Source organism: Ursus maritimus, unplaced genomic scaffold, assembly GCF_017311325.1.
Source record: "Ursus maritimus isolate PB19 unplaced genomic scaffold, ASM1731132v1 scaffold_7, whole genome shotgun sequence".
NCBI classification, from domain to species: domain Eukaryota; kingdom Metazoa; phylum Chordata; class Mammalia; order Carnivora; family Ursidae; genus Ursus; species Ursus maritimus.
This window is the reverse complement of record NW_024426885.1, coordinates 54,774,203-54,797,738: the sequence shown is the minus strand read 5'-3', so window position 1 is coordinate 54,797,738 and position 23,536 is coordinate 54,774,203. Positions and strand designations below refer to the sequence as shown.

The window sequence follows — 23,536 nt, the reverse complement described above, 5'->3', positions numbered from 1 at the left end:
CCACAACACGGGTCTGCTGTCCACAGCCAGCGACTTCCCGATTCCCCGCCGTCAACGCCGTCTATCCTGTGCTGCTGGTTAAGCCAGGGGCAAGAACGTGGACTCTGCAGCGGAGTGCCTGGGTTCGAATCCCTCCCCTCCCTTGGAGAAGTGGCTTAGCCTTTCTGTTCCAAGTTTCCTCCCTCTGGGAGTCTCCTCCTTCTGGAAGTCGGGGGTAACATCAGCTCCCTCACAGGCCGAGTGATGAACAGATCATACGGTCCCAGGGAGGACTGAATGAGACAGATACAGAACTGGGACAGTTTAGCACATCGGGGGTATTAAATAAGTGTGAGCTCATTATTACTCATGGGTCGTTTCGACTCTCGGTGATTTTCATTCTTAGGCTGTCTTTAGAATACAACCCATGTGTACAGAGTGATGACAGAAAAACTCTTTAAAGACCTGACATACAAGGGAAGCCATTTTAGATTTCTTCCTTTCTTTTCTTTTTTTTTTTTTTTTTAAGATTTTATTTGAAGGAAGCCTGGGTGGCTCAGTCGGTTAAGTGTCTGTCTTCGGCTCAGGTCGTGATCCCAGGGTCCTGGGAATCGAGCCTGGCATCAGCTCTCCCTCTCTCTCTGCTCCTCCCCTAACTTGTGCACTCTCTCTCTCCCTGTCTCAAAATCTTTTTTTTTTTTTTTTTTAAGATTTTATTTATTTATTTGAGAGAGCACACAAGCAGGGGGAGCAACAGGCAGGGAGACAGGGAGAAGCAGACTCCCCGCTGAACAGGGAGCCCGACGTGGGGCCCGATCCCAGGACCCTGTGATCGCAACCTGAGCCGAAGGCAGACACTTAACCAACTGAGCCACCCAGGTGCCCCTTTAGATTTCTTTCCAGATCAACATGATTATACATAAACTTTGCTCAAAAGCCTGATTTACAGCCCATCATGCATGCACAGTCCATCTGCTTTGTGAGCTAGTAGCCTAAAGGAAAACCATACCGTCCTTGAGACAGCGATCAATGCTCCTACTCCCTGCATTCCTTTAAAACTGGTGACTCCCACCTACATGCAAATCTACAATCTTTTGAGCTTTTCCAAGATATAAAAAGTATATAACCCTGTAAAAACTGTTCATTCTCTGGGGCCCTTTCTTCCCTGTGAAGAGTGTGTTTCCTGGGGCGGCTGTCCTAACTTGGCTAGAATGAAAGTCTTTCTTGCTTTGAGAGATACTGAAGGTTTGTTCATTCTGCATCTCCATTTCTGGGTGTAGACGGCAGGATATCAGAGCAGGCGCCTGGGGACACCTAGGGGCCATCTGGAACTCTGCGCTCAGCACCAGCACGGGCCCCCTGTGCCCCTCTGACTTCAACACACCTCAAAGGGGTATCAGTGACTTCTCCCTACATCCGGACCTCCTTAATTTGAGTTAATGGTCCTGCCTTTTATATATATTATATTTGAGCTGTTGAAGGTTACTGGTCATGTTCTCGAGGTGGGAATGACCTGGAGTGGGGCTGGAGTGGATGGGGTGGTTGTTTTAACTTGGCATTGTTCTGACTTATGTTATTAATATAAGGCCTGAGTTCATTTTCTGGCTGGAAATATGAGGGACTGAATCAGCTCCGAAGAGAAGGGACACGGTCCTTCCAGCCAAATGGCGCTTTCCAGTGACTGAAAGCCTAGTGCAAGTGTCTAAGGATAGGCCTCGAGATGTGTAGCAGTCCCGTAGGAACATCCCATCGCATAAGGTGATTAACAGTTGGCTTGTCCAAGGACACACACATAAGGACTGATCATCCGGCACTCCGAGCCCTCTCGGTGGTCTTAGACCTTGCTGGGAGAGACCGAGACACAAAATAGAGCGCACCATGGCCCTTTGGAAGTGACATTCACCAGCACCACCCTCTGGATGCACCACACTTCATATCCTTAGATTTTGCTCGAGCCCTATTCCAACACCAAAACTAACAGGAATGGAGAATCTCTCTTCAAAAGTGGAAAAGCTCCCGAGGAAACCAACAACCACTCGTGGGAACCCCGGCAGGCTGTGTGAGGATCCACAGGGTGCCTCCCCGTGCAGGTGCTTACTGAAATAGGTTAAGTGGAGCTACGGATAACCCGAGTCTCAGATGGCCCAAAGGGGGTTCTTCTGACACGTCTAAATTCATTTTCTCGCACTACAATTAAGGAAAGCCGGCTGTGAAGACTGAGCAACCAGAAACTAGGAAGCTGTCTGGTCACTCAACGAAGCTCCTGGCTTTTGGGGAGGGACCAACGTGCATGGAGGAACCCTGGCCTTCTTCTGGTCTGTTTGTGGGTGCAGCTCTTGGCATCTCTGGACAAAACTGGCCATGTTCTAACTGGAAAATGGGAAATAACTAATGAATGGATCCATAAATTATAATGCTATCTTGCAATGAGAACTGTTTTCATAAAAGGGAGCTATTTGGGAATTGGGCCTTTAATGTCCTCTCTGCAAGTATTAATGAAACAAAGGCAAGATTTTGTTTGCCTCTTGTTGGCTCAGTCAGAAGAGCATGCAATTCTTGAGCTCAGGGTCATGAGTTCAAGCCCCATGTTGGGGGTAGAGATGACTTAAAAATAAATAATTAAAATATAGGTTGAATAAATAAAAAGGTGTATAGCTTTCAAAATCTTTGGTAATCTGAAACTTTGAAGTTTTGCCAAACTAAATGATAAACTGGGTTGAATTCACTGGAGAGCTAAGTCTTTTCCAAATAAGACAGAATATGAAAGCACTCATTACTGAACACAGGTTTGCTTGCTTTTGGCTTCTTACTGTAGAGAAACAGAGATACTTGGGTCTGTTGTTAAATGTGCTTTGTGCTTTACTGAAAGTTGTACTATGAGAAAAACAACAACATATGTTTCTAGAAATTATGAAATGTATTCATAAATTTTCAATCTGAAGAATTCTGGGGTAATAGACAGTTCACCATTGCTCACTACTTAGTTTTCACTGGAGACAGGTTTCTAAAAGTAAAAGTTCTGATAAATGTAATTAAGACCACTGGAAAACAATAAGGCAAGCAATTATGAATGCCAAGGAACCCAAGATGTGTTGTTGGTGAGAAAAGTGTGAGGAATGGGAATACATTTTCATTGAGGAAAGAAAAAAGTAAATTTGTCCTAAAATGAGACTGGTGAGAGAGAAAAGAAGGCTTAGGACAGAATATGAATGAAAAAGAAAGTTGTAGAAGGTCTGTAAGGGGAATCTTTGGAAAATAATTTTAGGTGCATCAGGACTGACTAAGATTGGAATGAATGATTTTTAAAAGTACATTGGTATAAGATTGAGATTCGGCGTTTCTCTGTGTTAAAAAGACAGTTTTCTTGGGTTGTTGGTCTGCTCTTGGTAAGAAATTCTAAACAAAGTTGTTGTTGTTTTTTCCTTTATCCACCCAGAAAACCAAAGTTTCTATGCTTTGTCTATCAGGTGTTTGGTTACTTAAGAGAACTGAAACTTCTCAATATTAGAGGAGCTACGTTTTGCTAACAACTAGGGCAACCTCTGTGTTTGCCTTTGGAATCTGTAACTGCCACCCGGGTTAAACAGATAATGAAATATTAAGTTCTACTTAGGTATGTGCTTTAAAACCTTCAGGGGTTTTAAACAAAAGTTCCCAAGTATTCAAACTCTAAATGAAGTTTTTTTGACTAATCAGGGGTGCCTGGTGGGCTCGGTCAGTAGAGTGTGTGCCTCTTGATCTTGGGGTCGTAAGCTCAGGGCCCCACTTTGGGCACTGAACTTACTTAAAAAAAAAAAGAAAGAACAGTTTTTGACTAATTAGGCTTGTTTATTCGGCATGTGAGGTTACATGGGAAGCACTGTCAAACAAATGGTGATAACCTTCTTAGGTTATATTGTATGAGTAAATACTGTACCTGTTCTAGAAATTATATGAAACCCCTAAAGTTTTAACATGTACTGGTATAAGGTCATCACTTGACATGCTAGCTATTGAAATGTTGTGTGTCACAGAAATAACTGCGTTCCCATACACTATAATGAACTATCATCCAGTCTTTAACCATGTCCATCTTTTAGTCTTTTGTTATTTACAGTTATTGTTCTGATGTTCGGGAAAGTGCGTTTCATCTTTGAGGAGATTTGTGAAAAGGACTTTTTGACAAGTACAGGTTTCTTTTTTTTTTTTTTTTAAGATTTTATTTATTTATTTGACAGAGAAAGAGGCAGCCAGCGAGAGAGGGAACACAAGCAGGGGGAGTGGGAGAGGAAGAAACAGGCTCATAGCAGAGGAGCTTGATGTGGGGCTCGATCCCAGAATGCCGGGATCACGTTCTGAGCCGAAGGCAGACGCTTAATTGCTGTGCCACCCAGGCGCCCTGACAAGTACAAGTTTCTAATATGTTTAAGATCATAAAACTAAACTGGGTAAGAATTCCTGGAACTAAAGGAAAAGCTGCATTCAATCCAAACAAGAATTAGTAATGTGGGACTCGATGAACTGAGAAAGATGATTATAGTTTTTAATGACTCTTCTTTGAAATATTGCTGTCCCAATGTTTGCTTTTCCAGATTTAAGAAAACTTTTTCTCTTAAGATATGACTTACAGGGGTGCCTGGGTAGTTCAGTCGGTTAAGCATCCAACTCTTGATTTTGGCTCAGGTCACGATCATAGGATGGTGAGATCGAGCCCAGCATTGGGCTCCATGCTGAGTGTGGAGCCTGCTTAAGATTCTCTTCCTCTGCTCCTCCCTCAGCTCTCTCTAAAATAAATAAATAAATCTTAAAAAAAAGAGAAAAAAAGAATCTGTTCTCATAACAGGACACCTTTGGCTGTATTACCAAGGCCTTGACGGGAAAGTCGTATTTAGAGAGAGACATGCACAGACTCAGATATGATCAGGCAGCTTTAAGGACCTAAGGTTGACCTTATGGAGCCAAGACAGCCCTTGGAAATGCTGGGCTGACATCTTGCTAACAGAGTTCCTAGCAATCTTACCGGGGGAGTAAAGAAGGTCACTTCCTGGCAGATGCAGGAACCTCAGGATATTTGGGGGACCCTGAGAAGAGGAATTCACTCAAATCTACAAGTATTGTGGGCAAACTGATGGCAAATATTTGGCTTGGCTTCTGGCCTTGAGAAGCTATTAAAAGTTCAATCTAAAATTCCTTATAAAAAGTTTCAGCACAACAGATTTAAAAGAACTTATATGGTCAATCACTATTCTTTCTGTGCTTATATAAATAAATCAGGCCAAGCTTGTTAAAACTGAACTTATTTTACAAACAAATTTTTCTTATTTTGGCTATTTTTGGTAAAAATGAGGGTGATCATAAAAAGAAAATGTTTCAATAACACATCTTTGTAGATACTAGATTTTATTTTATTTTATTTATTTATTTTTAAAATATTTTATTTTATTTTATTTTATTTTATTTTATTTTATTTTATTTATTTGACAGACAGACAGCCAGTGAGAGAGGGAACACAAGCAGGGGGAGTGGGAGAGGAATAAGCAGGCTCCCAGCAGAGCAGGGAGCCCGATGAGGGGCTCAATCCCAGAACGCTGGGATCACGCCCTGAGCCGAAGGCAGATGCTTAACGACTGCGCCACCCAGGCGCCCTGATACTAGATTTTAATAGCATTCGTTACAAACTAGACCAGATCCCAATTTCTTCTAGTGTCCTCCAATGCCTGGCTACAACTCTCCAAACTAACATGTTGATTTTTCTCCCACCCTTTTGACCTGAAATCATTTGAGAGCTAAAACTGCCCTTTTTCTTGAAGCCCTACAAACTAAATTTGATGTAAAGAAATCGGCCACAACAGCTCACGCGTACACAATCTCTGGGCCCATTGCTCAGTGGGCCACTCAAAGATCATCAGAGCCTGAACTACAAACCAGGATGAGAAGTGGACGACATCAGGACAGACTACTTCCCCAAAATTCGGGACCAGGCCTGTAGTTCTACTCTTCTTTCTTTTTAAATTGTAATATTAGAAGACAATAAAAACCTACTTGTTTGCTTTCATCTCCCCCCCTTTATTACATCCTGGTAAAATATCATGGTTACTCATTAATTTAACTAATATAACTTCAAATACTCCCCTAGTATCTTATTATAATGAGAACTTAGGAAAAATGTTTATGACCTCTTGGACATACTCTCATGTTCCGTTAGCTTTTGGTGCTTACACATTATGAAGGTCCTCCATTAGAAAAAACCTCTCCAGAAGTACTAACTCACATTTAAGCTGCGTTATATAACATTCAACAGACTGATCCTTGTGTCTATATAAACTTAGGTGATAATTTATTAAGAAAGGCTCCCCGGGGGCGCCTGGGTGGCACAGCGGTTAGGCGTCTGCCTTCGGCTCAGGGCGTGATCCCAGCGCTATGGGATCGAGCCCCACATCAGGCTCTTCTGCTATGAGCCTGCTTCTTCCTCTCCCACTCCCCCTGCTTGTGTTCCCTCTCTCGCTGGCTGTCTCTATCTCTGTTGAATAGATAAATAAAATCTTAAAAAAAAAAAGAAAAAAAGAAAGGCTCCCCGGCATAACGGGAGAAACTTAGCGGTAGCTTGTCCAACATGTCAAAATATCCAACATAATGGTTAACCATGATTTTGTGGATGGAAAGGCCTAAGACGAAATAAGAAAAACCAATGGGTATCTTTCAGACGCTGCTTTAGGAGTGACCTGGTGGATTCAGCCACCTCCCGAATCTAGCTTTGCCATACAACCCAGAAGACCCTGAGGTAACTATTGGTCAATGGCCTTCTTTACTAACTGCAGAAACCCAAAACGTACAGCTCTCCTAATCTGTGGAAAATCACTAAAGACTGTATCTTATATAAATGTTCAATTATTGTCCTCCGTACCCAAATGTATGGCCAACCAGATTTATGACATTTTTCAATGTCTTAATAGGAATAGGAACTATTGTAAATACCACCAGAGTTCTTCCCATTGGAGGAAGACGGGCCTCATCAGCCAATGATTCTTTCTGGATTCCAATATCTACTGACATCTGCAAATTCAGGCAAGATACATGGTTGTGCCCAAAACAGCAGTGGAACCCTGAATTTACTCTCACTCGGCCTATAACAGCTATGCCCATACAAACGGCTATGCCCATAACATACGGTATATAGGAAAAGGAAGATTTTGTTGGGAAGGTTTATAAAACACCTCTGTAATACTCCTTGATTTATTTTATAACCAGAGCTCTTTTCATCACAATGCTACTGCTATATGGTGTAATACCAGCTCTGCAGCTCAAATAGACTTGCCTGATACTGACAAAAATTACGCGGGGGCGCCTGGGTGGCTCAGTCAGTTAAGTGTCCAACTCTTGGTTTCAGCTCAGGTCACGATCTCAGGGTCATGAGTTCGAGCCCCACGTCCGGCTCCGCACTCAGCGGGGAGTCTGAGATTCTCTCTCTCCTTCTGCCCCTCCCCCTGCTCACATCTGTCTCTCAGATAAATAAATAAAATCTTTAAAAACATTGTGCTAATATTAATACTGTTGATCAAATGTTTTTGGGAGACAGAACTACAACTACCACAAGATGTAATATTTACGGAAACTAACCGGCCAGGGAAATTGTCACCTATAATAACAGAAAATTTAATTACCATTTAAACCAATCAACTCAATGATATCACAAAGCACACATAACCGTAGATAAGGAAGGTAAACAGGTACTCTAATTTAAGATGATCAAAATACTTATGATGGATTTTTTTCCTTCTCTTGTCTTTCTAATTCTGTACCTATTCCCTGTTGTTATCAATTGGGCTTTTATTACTATTTCTGTATTTAGGCTATAAATATCACCCCAAAAATGTAAAGGTAAAACTCACCACAAAGCACACATACATGTGTGTATAACAATTTGATCCCATTGAAAAAATATGTATCACTTGTAATATTCCCTATTAGAGGCCATACCATTGACCCCCTGGCATAGACTCCTAGGTGACCTAAATTGGGCCGAGCATCGAGGGACCCGGGGCAGATAGCAATTACCCTGGCATCGCGGGACAGAATAATCACCATCAGGGCTTTCTGTCAAAAGATTATAAGTCAAAAGGGGGAAATGATGAGAGAAAAAACTCTCTAAAGGCCTGCTATACAAAGGAAGCCACTTCAGATTTCTTTCTAAGTCAACGTGACTATATATCAACTTCATTCAAACCAAAAGCCTGATTTACGGCCCGCCACGCATGCGCTGTACATCATTGTGAATGAGCGAGTGGCCTACGGAAAAGCCATCTTGTCCTTGAGATACTGATCAATGCTCCTACTCCCTGCAGTCCTTTATCACATCACCCGTGACTTCTGCCTCTATGCTAATCTACAGTCTTTTGAGCTTTTCCAAGACGTAAGAAGTAGACACCCTGTCATATACAACCCTGTAAAACCGTTCATTCTGTGGGGCACTTTCTTCCCTGTGAAAAGCGTGCTTCCTGGGCAGGTGTCCTAAGTTGGGGTCTAATAAAACTCTGTCTTGCTTTTAGAGATTCGAAAAGGTTTGTTCACTTTGCATCGAAAATAGGACTTCGCTGCAGAAACTACCGAAGGTGACACACTCGAAGGGAGGGCTCCCCTTACTCTCCCGGGTCACAGCCTTGTCATCCCCCTCGCAAGCGCCTGCCTGTGGCCACGCCTTTGCCCGCAGATACACCCTCCCCGCACGCCTGACCCACACCCACACCCCCAAATCTGCTCCATCCTCGGGTGTTCAGCCGCAACGCCCCCTCTTCCATGCCACGCCTCAGCACGGGAGCTCAGCCAACGCCTGGGGTGTATACGACTACAGACAGTGGAGGCAGGACTCATCCACTTGGTTCGTGTTCCGTCCTGCCAGTGTTTCACACCTGGCTAATGGCCTCCTTGCTGTGCAGGGCTCTCGGCCTCCCACAGGGCCTTCCTGGAGCCCACTCAGGACTGGACCAGTTCTCACAGCGAGGCAGTTTCCTTTCTATAGATGGAAGAATGAGCGGGGAGGGTTAAGTTACTCAGGGAGCCCTGAGTGGTCTACACGCACACCAGAGGGGCCAAGGGCACCCGTCCATGCACCCAGCAGATGCGTGCTGAACACCCAGTGCGGGGCAGCACTGCGGTGACCAGGAACCCAAGACACATGTTGGCCGGGCTGGAGGGTGTCCACCACTGAGCCCCACTCTTAGTCTCCGTCCTCCCCAGAAGTCTAAAGTCCACAGTGGGGCTGGAGGGGGGCAGGTGGGACTTGTGACCACTGGAGCTCCCAAAGCTCTGGCAGGGGATTCAGGGAACCCCAGCAGAGACCTGGGAAACACCTGTCGGGCTTTGGGGTCCTTTCCCGCTACGGCTGGCAACAGTCCAGAAAAAGCCTCAGGACCCCAGCTAACCATCCTTATCCCTAGCAATTCCAGAGCTTGCTAGTCTAACCCCAACAGGGCCTTGTAACTAGCCCTCTGATTCCACAAGACATGATGCCAAGGAGGAAGGGGCCAGGGCACGGAGAACAGGGCAGAAGGAATCCTGGCTTCTCACTACTTATCCTTTGGGTCTCATGCTTTGTACACTAGGCACATGTAATACTTATTGGGTTTTTGTTTTGTTTTTGTGTTTTTTAAAGATTTTATTTATTTATTTGACAGAGAGAGAGAGACAGCCAGTGAGAGAGGGAACACAAGCAGGGGGAGTGGGAGAGGAAGAAGCAGGCTCCCAGTGGAGAAGGGAGCCCAACACGGGGCTCGATCCCAGGACCCTGGGATCACGCCCTGAGCTGAAGGCAGACACCCAACGACTGAGCCACCCAGGCACCCCTTTTGTTTTGTTTTTAATCAAATGTTTATATAGTGATAGCAGCCTGCCTTCCCAGTTGAGAGGCAGGAAGCAGAAGATAGTAAATCAGAGGCTTCCAGCCCTTGTGGTGAACACACAAGTGGCCCGGGCCAGACAGAGGGCTGCCCCGTGAGGGCCTACTCCCTCTGCCACCCATTCAGAGCTGCCCTGTGTCTGGCTGACCCTCAGGACTCCCCGGGCCAGGACACGTCCAAGCAACACGCACACCCACCATCCTTGCCAGCACCAGCCTCCCGGGCTCAGGGCCAGGAACTGCTTGTAGGCCCCTGCCTAAGGTCCAGAAAAACTGCTTCCCCCACAGCCCCTGGCTGCTCCCCTCCCTGACATTGTGCCTGAGAGAGTACGTGTGTGTGTGTGTGTGTGTGTGTGTGTGTGTGCATCTGCCTCCCCCTCCAGGCTGGGCACTCCTGGGCCACTTGGTTCCTCTAAGTGGGGTACACACAGTAGGTGCTCAGTGTGGTGTTTCCTGAAAAGGGGCAGTGTCTGACCCAAGGGAAGATATTATCCTGATTTAGAAAGTGTATATATTAAGTGCTTCCTGAATACCCTTGCTCAAGAAAGGGGCTGCAAAATCAGATCCCTGTGGGAGTCAGCTAGGAATGTAAATACAGGTCATGAACTGGGCTGGGAGTGGAAGCCCCGGTCAGGACGTTAGGACGTGGGCATTCATGCCTGCCCAGAGCAATCTGGTCAAGTCCAGGTCTCAGCGGCCTGTCACCTTGTCGGCTGGTGACAGGACGCCATCTGCTGGTGAGAGCAAGAGCAGCAAAGTGGTGATGAGCCTGGGAGGGGGGGAAGCTGGAAATGGGACGGATATGTCCCTTGTCTCACTAGCTTTGGTCTGCCCACCTGACTATCTCACAGTTCCCGGTCTAGCTGCTCAGTCCCGAGGACGAATCACACCCATGTTCACATTCATTCTCTCTCTCTCTCTCTCACACACACACATCCAGGCCTGCCCAGACAACACCCCTCCCTGCCCAGCCCCCAGAACCCACCACAAGGAGGAAGTTCCAGATTGTAAATCATAAGCCAGTGGCTTATTCAAGGCAGGGAAGACTCATACAGGGTTCAAGTTCAAATGCAGACCACCATGCCCACCCCGAGATTTCACCTTTAAAGCTCTCGAGTGGGTTCCATGGATCTGTCCGTAAACAGAAGCAGCCCACAGCAGCTGTGCCCATCACCACCTGAAACATCTTCAATGACCAGGCAGATACGAAGCTTCTGAGAATTTCCCTCCTTCTCAAGGAACAGGGTAGGCCCGACTGTGGTTCCAACAGGGTGTGAGTGGAGAGGCAAGCATGCAGGGGAGCAGGGGCTCCACGTTCTCATCTCCTCCCCGGCCCTTAGCAGGAAAGGCCACCCAGAGCTGGGCCAGGTCTGGCTGCTCCTCTCAACACCTGTGTCACATCCTCAGCCTTAGCTCCAGCTTCTGGAAAACTGGGAAACTCCTACTTCAGAAGCAGTAGGGGAGATGAGCTGAACACCCTTGTGCCACCAATCACTTAAGAAACCCTGGATTTAAAACGCTCTGCCTTGGTTTCTTCATCTGTAAAATGGGAATATTAAGATCACCCCTGTCACAAAGTCATTGTGGGGATTCGGTGAGGCAACACCAGCCAAGTGCTGACAACACTGCCTGGTGTTTAGGAAGAGCAAATAGAGAGGCACGTCCATGAGACAGCACAGGCAGCTGCTGTGAAGCCGGGTTGCCCTGGGCTGGGGCTGAAAGGCCTAGAAGGGGGCAGGAATGCAGCCCTGGGCCTGCCTGAGGGATGCTTAAGCCAAGACCCCGTGGAAGGCTGAGGTTCTGAAGGACTGCCTTCAGAGAAAGAGTGGACTAGGGTAAGATGTACTTTTTCATAATTAGAATGCTGCTTTGTCTTTGCCTGGGCACTGAACCAACAAAGAAAACAAATCCCCTCTACGATTCTGAAATCACAGGCCTGCCCTCACAGTGCACGTGGGGTTTGAATATTCCTTTCCCTTAAGGCCTAGAAACCCCTCTGGCTGAGTAAGATTGTTTCTAACAAAAGAGGTGTTTCTAACCTGGTCACAGGCAGGAGTCTGTGGGAAGAAACCTCAAGGCCTCTGGAGAACACCCCCTCATGCCAGACAAGGCTCCACCAGACAAGAGTCTAGGGTCTAAAATTACATCAAATTCACCAGGAACCCCCACTGTGAGCTAGCGTCAACAGGGCCGCTGAGAACCCCCAGTGACAGAGGGAGTACAAAAGATAAAAAAGACAGGCATAGTCAAATGATTAAAGGAATAAAAAATAGATTTAAACACATAAGAAAGGAACAAAATATTATTCCCTTAAATAGGATTTTCTTTTTAGTAAAAGGTAAAAAAAATTTGCCACGTCCGAAGAGAAAACAGAGTATATAAAATCAGATTTTTAAAAGAACCAAATAGAACTTTTTTTTTTTTTTTTTAAAGTAGGCTCCACACCCAGAGTGGAGCCCAGTGCAGGGTGTGAACTCACAACCCTCAGATCAAGACCTGAGCTGAAATCAAGAGGTGGATGCTTCACCGGCTGAGCCACCCAGGCTGCCCCGGAACTTTGGAAAATAAAATATGTAGCCTTAAAACTCACTGATGGGTTCAAGAGCAGACTGAACACAAATGGAGAAGCAAACCGTGGAATGGCAGACGGATCTCGGAATGGACCAGAGAGATGGAGAGAAAGGAAATATGCTAGAGCCAAGGACGCCCAGAACGGAGGCTTCAAGAGGAATTCCAGGCAAAAGAGACCCAAGGGATGGGGGGAAGCAACAGACTCAGAACTAATGACTTGGAATTTTCTCGAAATGAACACAGACAGGAATCTTCTGGCAGAAGTACAAAAACCACAGAAAGGATGAAAAGAGGTGTCAAACATCTGTGCTCAGCACACAGCAGGCCCTGGGAAATGCCGGCTCCTTCCTTTGCAGCTCGCGCTGGGCTTTGCCAGCGTCTCTGTCCCAGCCAGGCACACTCTCCCAGACCTTTCCCAGTCCCGCTCTACGGCAAGAATGATCAGTTTTTAAGTCATCCGCAGAGGCCTGGGAGCTTCTCCCCTGGAGGAGTGGGGTGCAGGGCGGCCCGGCCTGCCGATCCACTGGCCAGAGGGAATAGTGAGGTCAGACAGAGGCCTCTCGGGGTCCAAGGAACCAGGAAGCCCAGTCAGGCGTGAGGCCTTGACAAAGGCAAAGAACTTGGGGACACAAGGAGAGGAAGGAGATGAAAGCCTGAGGACGGTAGAGGGTTCCAACTCTGTGCAAGCTCATTCAAAAATGCTGAAGAGGGGTAAGGGGCTGGGGAAAAGTGGTTTCAGCTCAAGCTATGGGGCAGACCAGGGGGGCCTGGGAGGACAAAGAAGCCTGGGGTGGGGAGACAAGGGCCGGGAGCCATGGCTCAGGTTGCAGGAGGAGCGAGCCTGGCTCCAGAGGGCACCCACGAGTGCCTGCGGGAGCGCGCGTGATGCTTACCTGAGTAAGGTGAGAGCCTGTAACTGAGCTCTCCCAGTCCGGTCTCCGCCTCCGCAGGGGCCTTCCGCCCTGCAGAGACACCTGCAGCTTCGAGCCAGCATCCCAGGGCTGCACCCCAGGCCTGCGCACAGGGAGGCAGGGAGGGGAAGCCAGCAGAAGGGGGGAAGCTGGAGAAGCCCGGCCCACACCCAAGGGCTGAGAGAAGGAACAATCCCCACGACTCTCGTCTGCTGTTGGGAAGTCAGTTACTTCTGCCTCCTACAGTGGCAGGTGGTCCTTTCCCTAAAATCTGTACTTCTCTGCTTAAAAGAGTAATGTGTTTATCATACAACATTCAGGAAAGGCACAGGAGTATTTTATAACACCAATTTGTGTCTTGTTTTATTTCCTTTCAATTCTTCCCCCTGTCCTACACATGTTTAACTAACTGCCATCTCACCGTCTATACAGATTGGGATCCTCGCTTTTTTCCAATTCATGTTCCATGGAACAATCTGCCGGTCTTCATTCAAGCATGTAATGAAATTTTATGCACCACTTTTAGTAGCTCCATAAATTGCATTGTACAGCTCTAACAAAATTTATTTAAGCCATTTTCTGGGGCTGGTTTTTTAGGCTGTGTCAGATTGCTTGCTGTTTTATATGAGAACCATAGTGGGTTACTTCACACATCTTTCAAGACCCACTTCAATTCCCACCTCCTCCAGAAAGCCTTTCCGGACGCCTTCAACACCCAGCATATCCCCCACCTCTGAACTCCGACCACCCGTGGTTGTGTCTGACCTGCCTCAGCATGGAAACCTCGTGTCCCTCACCGCTCTCTGTCCCACAGTGGTGGGCTGGTCTCGCGTCCAGAACTCTACTGCACATAGCTCGAGGGGGCCCCCCAGCACTTTGCACACAGCAGATGCTCAATACATGCAGACAGCTTAGACCCCAGACCCCTCAGACTCCATGAACCCAGTGAACTCCACCTGCTGAAGGGTCAGGATTGCAAGCCCGATCTGGCATTTTGTTTCTTCGCTGGGCACTGAAGAGATAAACGGGCCTCCATCGGTCTGCCCTAACTTTAAAGACCCAGTTACAGGGCGCCTGGGTGGCTCAGTCGTTAAGCGTCTGCCTTCGGCTCAGGGCGTGACCCCAGGGTCCTGGGATCGAGCCCTGCATCAGGCTCCCTGCTCCGTGGGGAGTCTGCTTCTCCCTCTCCCACTCCCCCTGCTTGTGTTCCCTCTCTCGCTGGCTGTCTCTCTCTGTCAAATAAATAAATAAAATCTTAATAAATAAAAAAAAAGACCCAGTCACCTCCCTGTGAAAGTTTCGGGCTCCAGTCAAGACAGCCAAGGCTAAATAAAATGTTCAACTCCTCTCTGATGGTGACTAAAGCTTTGCACGCTCACAACCCCAGGGCTCAGCAACCATCCACATCCCCTCCCCAGGACGGCATGATAGAGAAAGAGCCAGGGCTCTGGTGCGGGACAGTCAGGGTTCCAATCCCAGTACGGCAGTGGCCACGCAGGGCAACAGAGGCCTGCCTTGGGTTTTTCAGGGGGCACAGCCCCGGGCAGTGCAGAGATGCTGGTCACTGCACGCCCCCACCCCCGACGCCCTGCACACTGTACCCCACGCAGCGCGGCCACGCTTCAGCTCATCTGGCTTGCAGAGGGAACTAAGTTTGCAACCTCTGGTCCCCAGACATTTCAGTCTAGACTCCATGCAGCACTTTCAGGCTCCCCACCTGCTGGGTGCCACCCCCTATCCTCCCATCACCTCCTCCATACAACCTCCAACTCCGAGCTACCTGGGGCCCCAGCCTCCTCACTGCTGCCTCCCCGAGCACTTTCTCCAGCAACACCTTGCCTGGGAGGTCAAAATGGTGCTCTCCCTCCTCTGCCGGCCCTCCACCCTTGCCCCTGGGACACATGTGGGTGAGGCTGAGCTCACATGCACCCCTCAGCCCAGCAACACTGCAAGGCTGGGGGAGGTTATTCCCTGCAGAGACGTGTTGATTGGCACTCAACTCGCCACTTGAAGAAGTGAAGAGACCCAGCTTGGTGGCTGGCCGACAGCGGGAGGAGGAGGCCTGTTTGTGGCAGAGTGGGACTTAGGTGCCACCCCCAGCCCTTGGAGATGGAACAGAAATAGTGTCATTCACTGAACTCCCTAAAGGCCAGCACCTTATAGACATCCCCATTCCCCGAACCACCTCGATGAGGGAGGCACAATTCCCATCCCCACTACAAACATGAAGAGACCAGGTTCGGGTAGCGGTTAAGCAACCTGCTAAGGGAGCGGGCTAGTTGGTGGCAGAGTGGGGATTTGAATCCAGGCCATATGCGTGGTGGGGAGCCTTGAGCCCTGGGCTAAGTATGACCACATCGGTAACTAGCACGGGACTCCAGAATTCTTTTCCTGCGGGCCCATGGCCATCAGCTCACTAGCTGAAGGCACCGCCACCCCCACTCCCGCTGCACCCCAGAAACTTCCCTCCAAAACCAACCACGACCTTCAAGTTTGCTGGCAGAGGAGATCTTCTCTCGCTTTAGGTCAGTTCAGCAAACACTACATGCTGACAAAGTACCTGACACAGCTCTGGCTCTTGGGGGATGGGGGCAAAAGTCCCTGCCCTCTAGGGACACCGATTGAGTGTTACAGAGGAGGAAAGGAGCAAGGGGTGAATGTTGGTGTAGGGATGACGGCTTCCTGAAAGAGGCGGTGACCAAGCTCATCTTTTTTTTTTTAACATTTTATTTATTTGTTTGAGACAGCGAGAGACAGAGATGGTGACAGACAGTGAGAGAGAACATGAGCGGGGAGGAGAGGGAGAAGCAGACTGAGCAGGGAGCCCGACACGGAGCTCTATCCCAGGACCCTGGGATCATGACCAGAGCTGAAGGCAGACACTTAACCGACTGAGTCACCCAGGCGCCCCCAAGCTCATCTTGAAGGCTGAGTGACCCTCCACTTTCTAGGCTACAATGCCTTGCCCAGGAGCCTGACATACCCGACCAATGGCTGTTCACAGAAATGCTCTACGTTCCCAGTCTCTGGATCTTTGGTCAGGCGACAACCTCCATGGAAATGTTCCTTAACAGACAGACACAAGCACACATGGGCACACACATCCCTACCTGCCTGTGGAATACCTCTCTCTGTGCCAAAGACCCCATTCAAATCCTACCCTATGTGCACGATCACCCCCGAGGCAGGAACATGCTCTCCTCCTCAGGGCTCCCACAATATGCCAATGGCTCTAAGGGTACACATATTCCAGCGGTGAGACACACACACACACACACACACACACACGCAATCCTTGCACATGTGAACAGTCAATAAATATCTGTCGAATTCAGTTAAATAGGATGATTTGCTTCGATGCTTAAAGACTTGGCATAACTGTATGGGCTAAAATGCTATGACCAAGTCAAAGCAAAAAATATATAAGACACAATTCAAGTAAAACAATGGCATGAAAGGGGGCCTCCAGGCTGAGTGACCTGGGAAAAGCCCCCTTTGCCTTCAACCCTTCATCGCCTCTTCATCTGAAGACCAAGGCTAGTCATGCTTGGCGGGTATCCTCCATCACAAGGCCTCGGTGAAGATTCAATATGGCGACACGAGGCACCTGAATGGGCCTGGGACCTGGGGCTCCTCGGCGGGGCAGCAGCTATTGTCACCTGGGCCAAGGGCACACACTCATTCAGAGTCGGCAGCAGTGTAGACAGGCTCCCTGGTACGCACACACCAAGCACAAGTGCAATAAAACTCCATGGAACACTTCTCCTCGGGACGAGGGTGCCCACTGACACTCTCTGTGCTTTTCTCTTTTAATTCCACCTCTAAACTGATTTCGCACGCCGCCTGTCTACGGGGCGCCCTGCCCTCACTCACCCAGGGTATCAGAGCCGCTCTCCACAGTCTCGTTGACCTTCCTTGCAACTCTGGCCACGGCCTCACCCATCTTCTTCAGCATGCAGGCAAGGGGGTCCTGCTGCCAGCCACCAGGCCGGTCTGCTGCTCACAAGGGGGCCCGTGCCTGGGGAAGACACAGGACCATGAAGTGCCCGCCCTCCAGCCGGGGACATGCCCCCGAAGCCATCCTCCTGTGGGACCCAGGCTGCAGGAAGCCAGCAGGGAGGGCGCCAGGCTACTCACTTCCTCCCAACGGGCCTAGAGACCAGGCCACGTGCAGCTAACCCTAACCAGTTTCCGGGGTGGATCCACACGTGCGACCTCACCAGACTCAGGGCAAGGGCTTGAAACAGTGCCAGGCAGGTGTAAGGACTCCGGTGTGTGCGGCCTGTGACTCACTTAACAGGCGGAGCACGGGGAGGAGCCGGAGCTCAGCCAACTGCAGGGGAGAGATGCTTGTCCCTCCGTCCTGCAGGCTCCAGGCTGGTGCTCTGTCCGCAACCACCACTGGGACAAGTCCCCCAGCTCCCTGCTCACCTCACTCACCTCTGCTGGGCATGTCCTGTGCGCTGGGAAGTAGGGGCACAGAGGCAAATGTAGCCAGCCTGCCAGGTCAGAGCTCACATCTGGGGGGGGGGGGTGTCTCTAAGCATTCCCTTCCCACCAGTCAACATGGAGGGAAGGCTAGGGTTGATTACAGTTTTAGCCCACAGACCTGAGATCGGCCTGGAGTTTATCCGTCAGACCCGGAGGGAGAAGGGGGGCGGGGCGAGGAAAGGAGAGAACGGAAATCGGATCACTAGGGGAGAAAAGGCTTCAAGAACGGTGAGGAACACAAAGTTATTTGGTGTTAAAGACACAAGGGACTCTAGAAAGGTCTCTGACTCCCCGTTTATTACAGAGAAGGACACTGAGGCACAGAGAGGGACTAGATGACCTGGCCAAGGTCAAAGTGAGTCAACGGCAACAATGTTAACAGCCCAGCTCCACATCCAGAGCTCACCTCTTTACAAAAGTCGCCCACAACACTGGCAGCAGCACCCAGGGGACAGAATGAACTTGGGGCCAAGATCAGGGCCCTTTTTTGCCTCTGGATCCCAATCCCAGGTTCAAAGACAGCTCAAGGAGCTCTAATGGGCTCGCTCTGAGGGTCAGAGGCCGAAGGTGAGGAAGAGAGAAGGGGGTGAAGGGTGGGCTCCGAGTTGCTATCAGACACCACGTAAAAATCCAGATGTGCTCAACTACACAGGCAGGGCAGGCAAGGCTGAGCCGGGGCAGGCCAGGCCCCCCCATCTACTGACGGAGTTAGTGGTGACTCCAGTATGTGGGTGCATCTCATCACGGAGGCTGACGCTGAAGGTCTGAGACCCACAGTGCAGTGGAAACAGACTGGTTTTTTTGAAGACAGGCCTGGTGCCCAACTCTGCCATTTATTAGCTCAGTTGCCTTGGGAAAGATTTTTTAGCTACTCTTCATCTGAGTAGGAGATCTAGTAATACCCACCTCACTGGATTCCTATGAGGACTGAACAAAAATATTTACATCTTTCCCGGCCAGGGCCCAAGACATGTAGGTCTCAACAAATTCTAGTCAAGAGAAAAAAACTTGGCAGGACACCAGCCACTAATTCCAGTTTCATACCCATGTGATTTCGAACAAATAACTCAGGGGAACTCATCTTTAAGGAATGACTAGAATTTCCTTCTCCACCTCCAGGAAGTCTTCCCTGATTGCCTCAGCCCTCAGTGTTTTCTCCTCCCTGAGTTTCAGTACGACTTAAGGACTTAGCGCAAGCCACTTGGGTTGTTTATGAACTTTTAAAAATATACATACTTGCCTCCCCAGTCGGCCTGTGGGCAGCTTGGCACAGGGAGCAGCTCTATACTACGCTTTCCCCCCACACTTTACACCACAAACTCCATACAGAGGCCTAATTAGGGTACCCCAATGGGGATGATGATGATCAACAGCCATCATTTGGGTTTCAAATCTAAATACAAGTCAACGGACTCTTACAATAAATCTAAGACACTGTCTAAATGAGAAGGGTCATAGAGTCAAATGCCCAGTGGTGCTAGGTAGACAACTTGCATCAGGCGGGCAAGGTAGGGCAGCAGGGAATAGTGAGGACTATGGCAAACTAAACCCAGCACCTCCACCACACTGCCCTTAGGACCATCCCCTAAGTCTGAGTCACAGCAATGTTGCTGGGATCTTGGTGACCCCAATGAATGGGAACATTGAGGGTTCAAGAGGGGAGGTAAATGAGCTAGATGGGAAACAAAAGAGCTAGGTCTAACTCCCAGCCTAGGATTCTTCCTACTATACCATGCTCCTTCCTTGCCCTACCTCCAACACTTACCCATAATCACAAACACATATGGAGCAGCTACTAGGTATAGGGCATAAGAATGAAGAGGACAGAAACACAGGAAAAAGCTCTGACTTGTGATTCTGATGGACAGCTTTCTAGGAAACACCACTGAGGCAAACCTGGCCTCCCAGCACAAGGGAAAGGGAAGGTAGATCTCCAAGCTGCTCAGGATCCCTGCTACCCTGCAGGGGACTGTCTGGGCTGATTACTTTCAACCAGGCACTATGCTGAGAATTCTCTTAGCTGCCACTAGGTGGGGGGGGGGAGGGAACAGGGCAGGGGATGCCTTAGGCCATAGAACCCACTGATGAAAACTAATCAAATTAAAAATCTCACCCCCGGTGGCCAGCAAACACACGTGTGGGTCAGAGAATGGACATCAAAGCAGGAACAGCTGCAAGATCTGGCTGTCAGAGCAAATCACTAGTAGGAAGGGCCCCTTACATCCCAGAGGATGCTCTGGGTATGGCACAGACGTGCCCTAGACCCCCGAGAGGGTCTGCCCAAAATCGCCACCTTCACGAACTGACCAGGAAACTACCTTCCCTTTACCTCACACGACCCCTACCCTCTCAAGGGAGAATTCCTTCTTATAGTCCAGCTGACTGTCCCTCTCTCAGGTCAGATGACAAAGGCCTGTCATTCTGGCATAACCAGGGCTGTGAGAGAGGAGTGTGGCAGGGCCACATGCGTTATAAGGCCCGACATGGGGTAAGGGGGCCCCAGACCGAGGGAAGAACAAACGCGATCACAGGAGTCTGGAGTGGGTCCCCCAAAGGGCACCTACAAGTTTGTCCAACTTCACTGACTGCTCCTTTCAGATCTAACCCAACACTGGGCCTCTTTAACAAACAAACGAACAAATAAAAAAAAGCAAGATTTATTTAGCATATAACAGAAACCCCGAGAGAGAGGAGGTTGCAGGGGGTGGGGGGTGCAGAAATAAAAATAAAGCTATTCTTTTCTTTTGTTTTACACTGTTTTTCAGAAAGCAAGAAAACTGTCTGGGTCACATATAAGTGGCGGAGAGAGCTATGGACCTACTTCTGACGGAGTGCAAAAGCCCCTAGGCAGGGCGGCCACTAGGGTGTGAGGGCCCCTGTCTCTATAAACGATGTGAATCAACCAAAATCAGCCTGTCAGCACCACTCTGGCCACCCATTTCTTGCAATCCCACAAGAGAAATATCACGCTGGCCAATGGGAGCCATCAGCACGCAAGGGAGCCTTCCTGGAACCGGAACCCAACTACAGGTCCCCAGGAGAACACCAGAGGCTCAAGCTGTGGGTTCCTTGAGGCATCTGGCCAAACCCGCAGGCAGAGTCGATAGCAGAAGAAAGTCAGAGAGTGTCCCCAAGGGACTATAGGGAAGCCTTAGCTGATTTCTAGGCAAGTGCTCCAAATCCTGGAGAACCTTCAGCACAGACTCCAAAGCCATACTCGCACAGCTGCTGTCCCCAGCTATACATCCCTCTCCCTACATCCCCAACTCCCCTTTCCTAAGTGGACGTCATAGCCTCAGGAAATGTTTAAAACCAACAAATATCTCCTGGGTACCTTCCAAAGGGGCCACAGAAGGGAATAAAGTTATAGAGATGGGGCATGGGCCAGAATGAACTTCCCCCAGCTAGGAGAAACCAAGTGCCAAGAGGAAGAATGAGCTAGAAGCTAGTGGGGCTGTGACGCCAGGCCAAAGGAGCATGTGTGCCCTCTGCACGAAGGGAAGAGAGACACGGTCTGAGCAGAGGGACCTAAAGAGATGAGAGAAAGAGGGAGACAGGTAGTCAATCTGTCCCCAGATTACTGAGGTAGGAGGTTGTAGGCCGTCTGGTAACTCTGTCCTGTTTCTCTGCAGGGAGCTAGGGAAGGTTTTCTGAGGGCAGCGGCCTAAGACATGAGTTTGGAAACTTATCAGTGTTTGTGAGCAGCTGGAAATACCACCTTCCTCACCAGGTTTTTTGAAACGTAAATGATATATAACTTTTGAGAAAGGTCTTTGCAACCGTTAAGCACTTCCCACGTTAATCACCCATAGGTCATTTAACAGGTACAGACAGTAAGTTAGGATACAATAAACCGAATGCCAGAAAAGTTGTCTTCCTTTGTGGGAGCTGGCAACAGACCCTTCTGGAGCCATCACCTAGTTTCACCCGGATACAAGGCTGGAGTTGGGGTGATTTTTGCTTAAACCTTGACTGCAGCCCCCTGCTGGCGCTCCTGTCCTCCCCAGTGAGAACTCTACCTTATCTGGAGCCTGGAGATCTGTGCAAAGGAGCTGCGGCGACACCCCGCCCGCACCAGCTGCTCCTATATTTAGTTACTGGTGTGGTCACTTGGGAACTTTAGAGCCTGGCAGCCGCTCGGAAGGGCAACTCGAGCCTCCTGAGCCATGTGTGCAAGCTCCCCCAGCGCTAGCTCCTGTGGGTCCTTCCGGCCACGCTGGGCAGGGGAGCAGGTGGGAAGGTGAGAGGCGGAGGGCTGGATCGGATCCAAGTAGCCCCGAAAGCCCTCGAGACCTGGACAGAGTTGACCCACTTTTCCACCCCAGGGAAAGCAGCCCGCTGGGGCGTGAGTGGGACCGGCTGGCGCCTGGTTTTGAGCCTCGGGGTTCGCAGCCCCGCGCGCGCGCTCTGCTCCAGGTACCTAGGTATCCTCCGGCCGCGCCTCCTAGGAATGCACGCCGGGCCGGGCCAGGCCAGGGTCTCCGCACCTCGCGCAAGGGGCCCGCCTCACCCGTCTACCCCACCCCCCGGAACCCGCAGCCAATGGCTCCTCGTCGCCAGCCCTCCGCACGCGCGGCAGGCGGGGACTGGGGAGAATAAAGCAGGGAGAGGGGCGAAAGCTAGCGATCGCAGAGCGCTGGGGACTCCCGCGCTGCCCGGAGGCTGGGAGGCATGCCCTGGGACCGAAGCGAGTCCCGAGAGCGCTGCTTCAGGAACGAAATACACAACAGCTTCTCCCGGCCCGGGCGCCTCCCGCGGGGACGGAGGCCTGGCGCCGCTTCCCGGGCTCCCTACTCCCTGCCACCGCGGCGCCCACTCTCGCGGGCCAGCCGGGGTCCAACCGCAGTTTGCAAGCGGAAGCCGGCGCGGCGCCGGGCCCCTGGGCACTGCAGAAGCCGCAGCTGATACACCGCTGTCCTTTCCACCCGGTGACCTGGGGGAGGGGCGGGGACGCTGCAGAACCGGGGGGGCACTTCTTTCCCTCTCGCCCCCAGCCCTCCAGCGCTCAGCCTCAGACTGCATTTACTTTGCGGGGCACGAAGCGTGGGGCCCGGTTCTGGGCTGCTTTCTGCTCCACTTACAGCGACAATGCCTCCTAGCGCCCTGCGCAGCGCAGTCACGCTCCCTCGGCCGCCGGCGGCGCCCCATGCAACAGTGGCGCGCTGGAGCGGGCGGGGCGGGGCGCGCGGGACCGCGGTTTCTGAGCGCACGGCCGCTCGGCCAATCGCCGCGCCAGGATAGGTGCCGGGGCGGGAGCAGGCCGCGCGCCCGGGCCGCGCGCAGCCAATCAGCGCGCCGGTCCTCACGCCGCGCCCCGGAGCGGCGCGCGCGGAAAAGCGGCCCGCGCGCTCTCGTGCGCAGGGTGGATCCGCTTTGTGTGCGGCTTCTGGAGGGAAAAAGCTAGGGAGCGCGGGCGTGTAGACCCGAACGTGCTACACGGATCCCGGGATCGATAGGACTGAGGCTCCGGGTTCTTCTCAAGGCAATGGAGTTGAATTGGCCAGATCAGGGGTACTTTGAGAAATGTGAAGATGGGGAATAGAAAACTTTTCATGGGATGGCTTCAGGTGCCCATTCGGGTTTTTAGAGACAATAATTCTGGCTACCCTAAGTTATCTCACCTCTCTAAATCCCAACATTCTCCACTATAAAATAGGAGTTAAAGTACATAAAACAGGGGTCATTGCGAGGACCAATACATGACATGTTTCAT

The 23,536-nt window shown here is 50.1% G+C and overlaps 1 protein-coding gene across 12 annotated transcripts in view; it reads right to left on the bottom strand.

Moving 5' to 3' along the window:
- The window catches only part of LRRC20 (leucine rich repeat containing 20), a 115,596-nt gene that overhangs the window by 66,135 nt on the left and 25,925 nt on the right, over positions 1–23,536 (bottom strand). For 4 of the 12 annotated variants that reach the window (XM_040623761.1, XM_040623757.1, XM_040623758.1 and 1 more), the window contains one exon: positions 17,206–17,350. The exons of 7 other annotated variants lie outside the window; for them this stretch is intronic. In XM_040623761.1, coding sequence (XP_040479695.1) covers positions 17,206–17,287 — 82 coding nt within the window. In that variant the 5' untranslated portion in view covers positions 17,288–17,350. Of the gene's footprint in view, positions 1–17,205; positions 17,351–22,904; positions 22,988–23,536 lie in introns of those variants that run through there. One more of the 12 variants, XM_040623759.1, reaches the window with a different exon arrangement.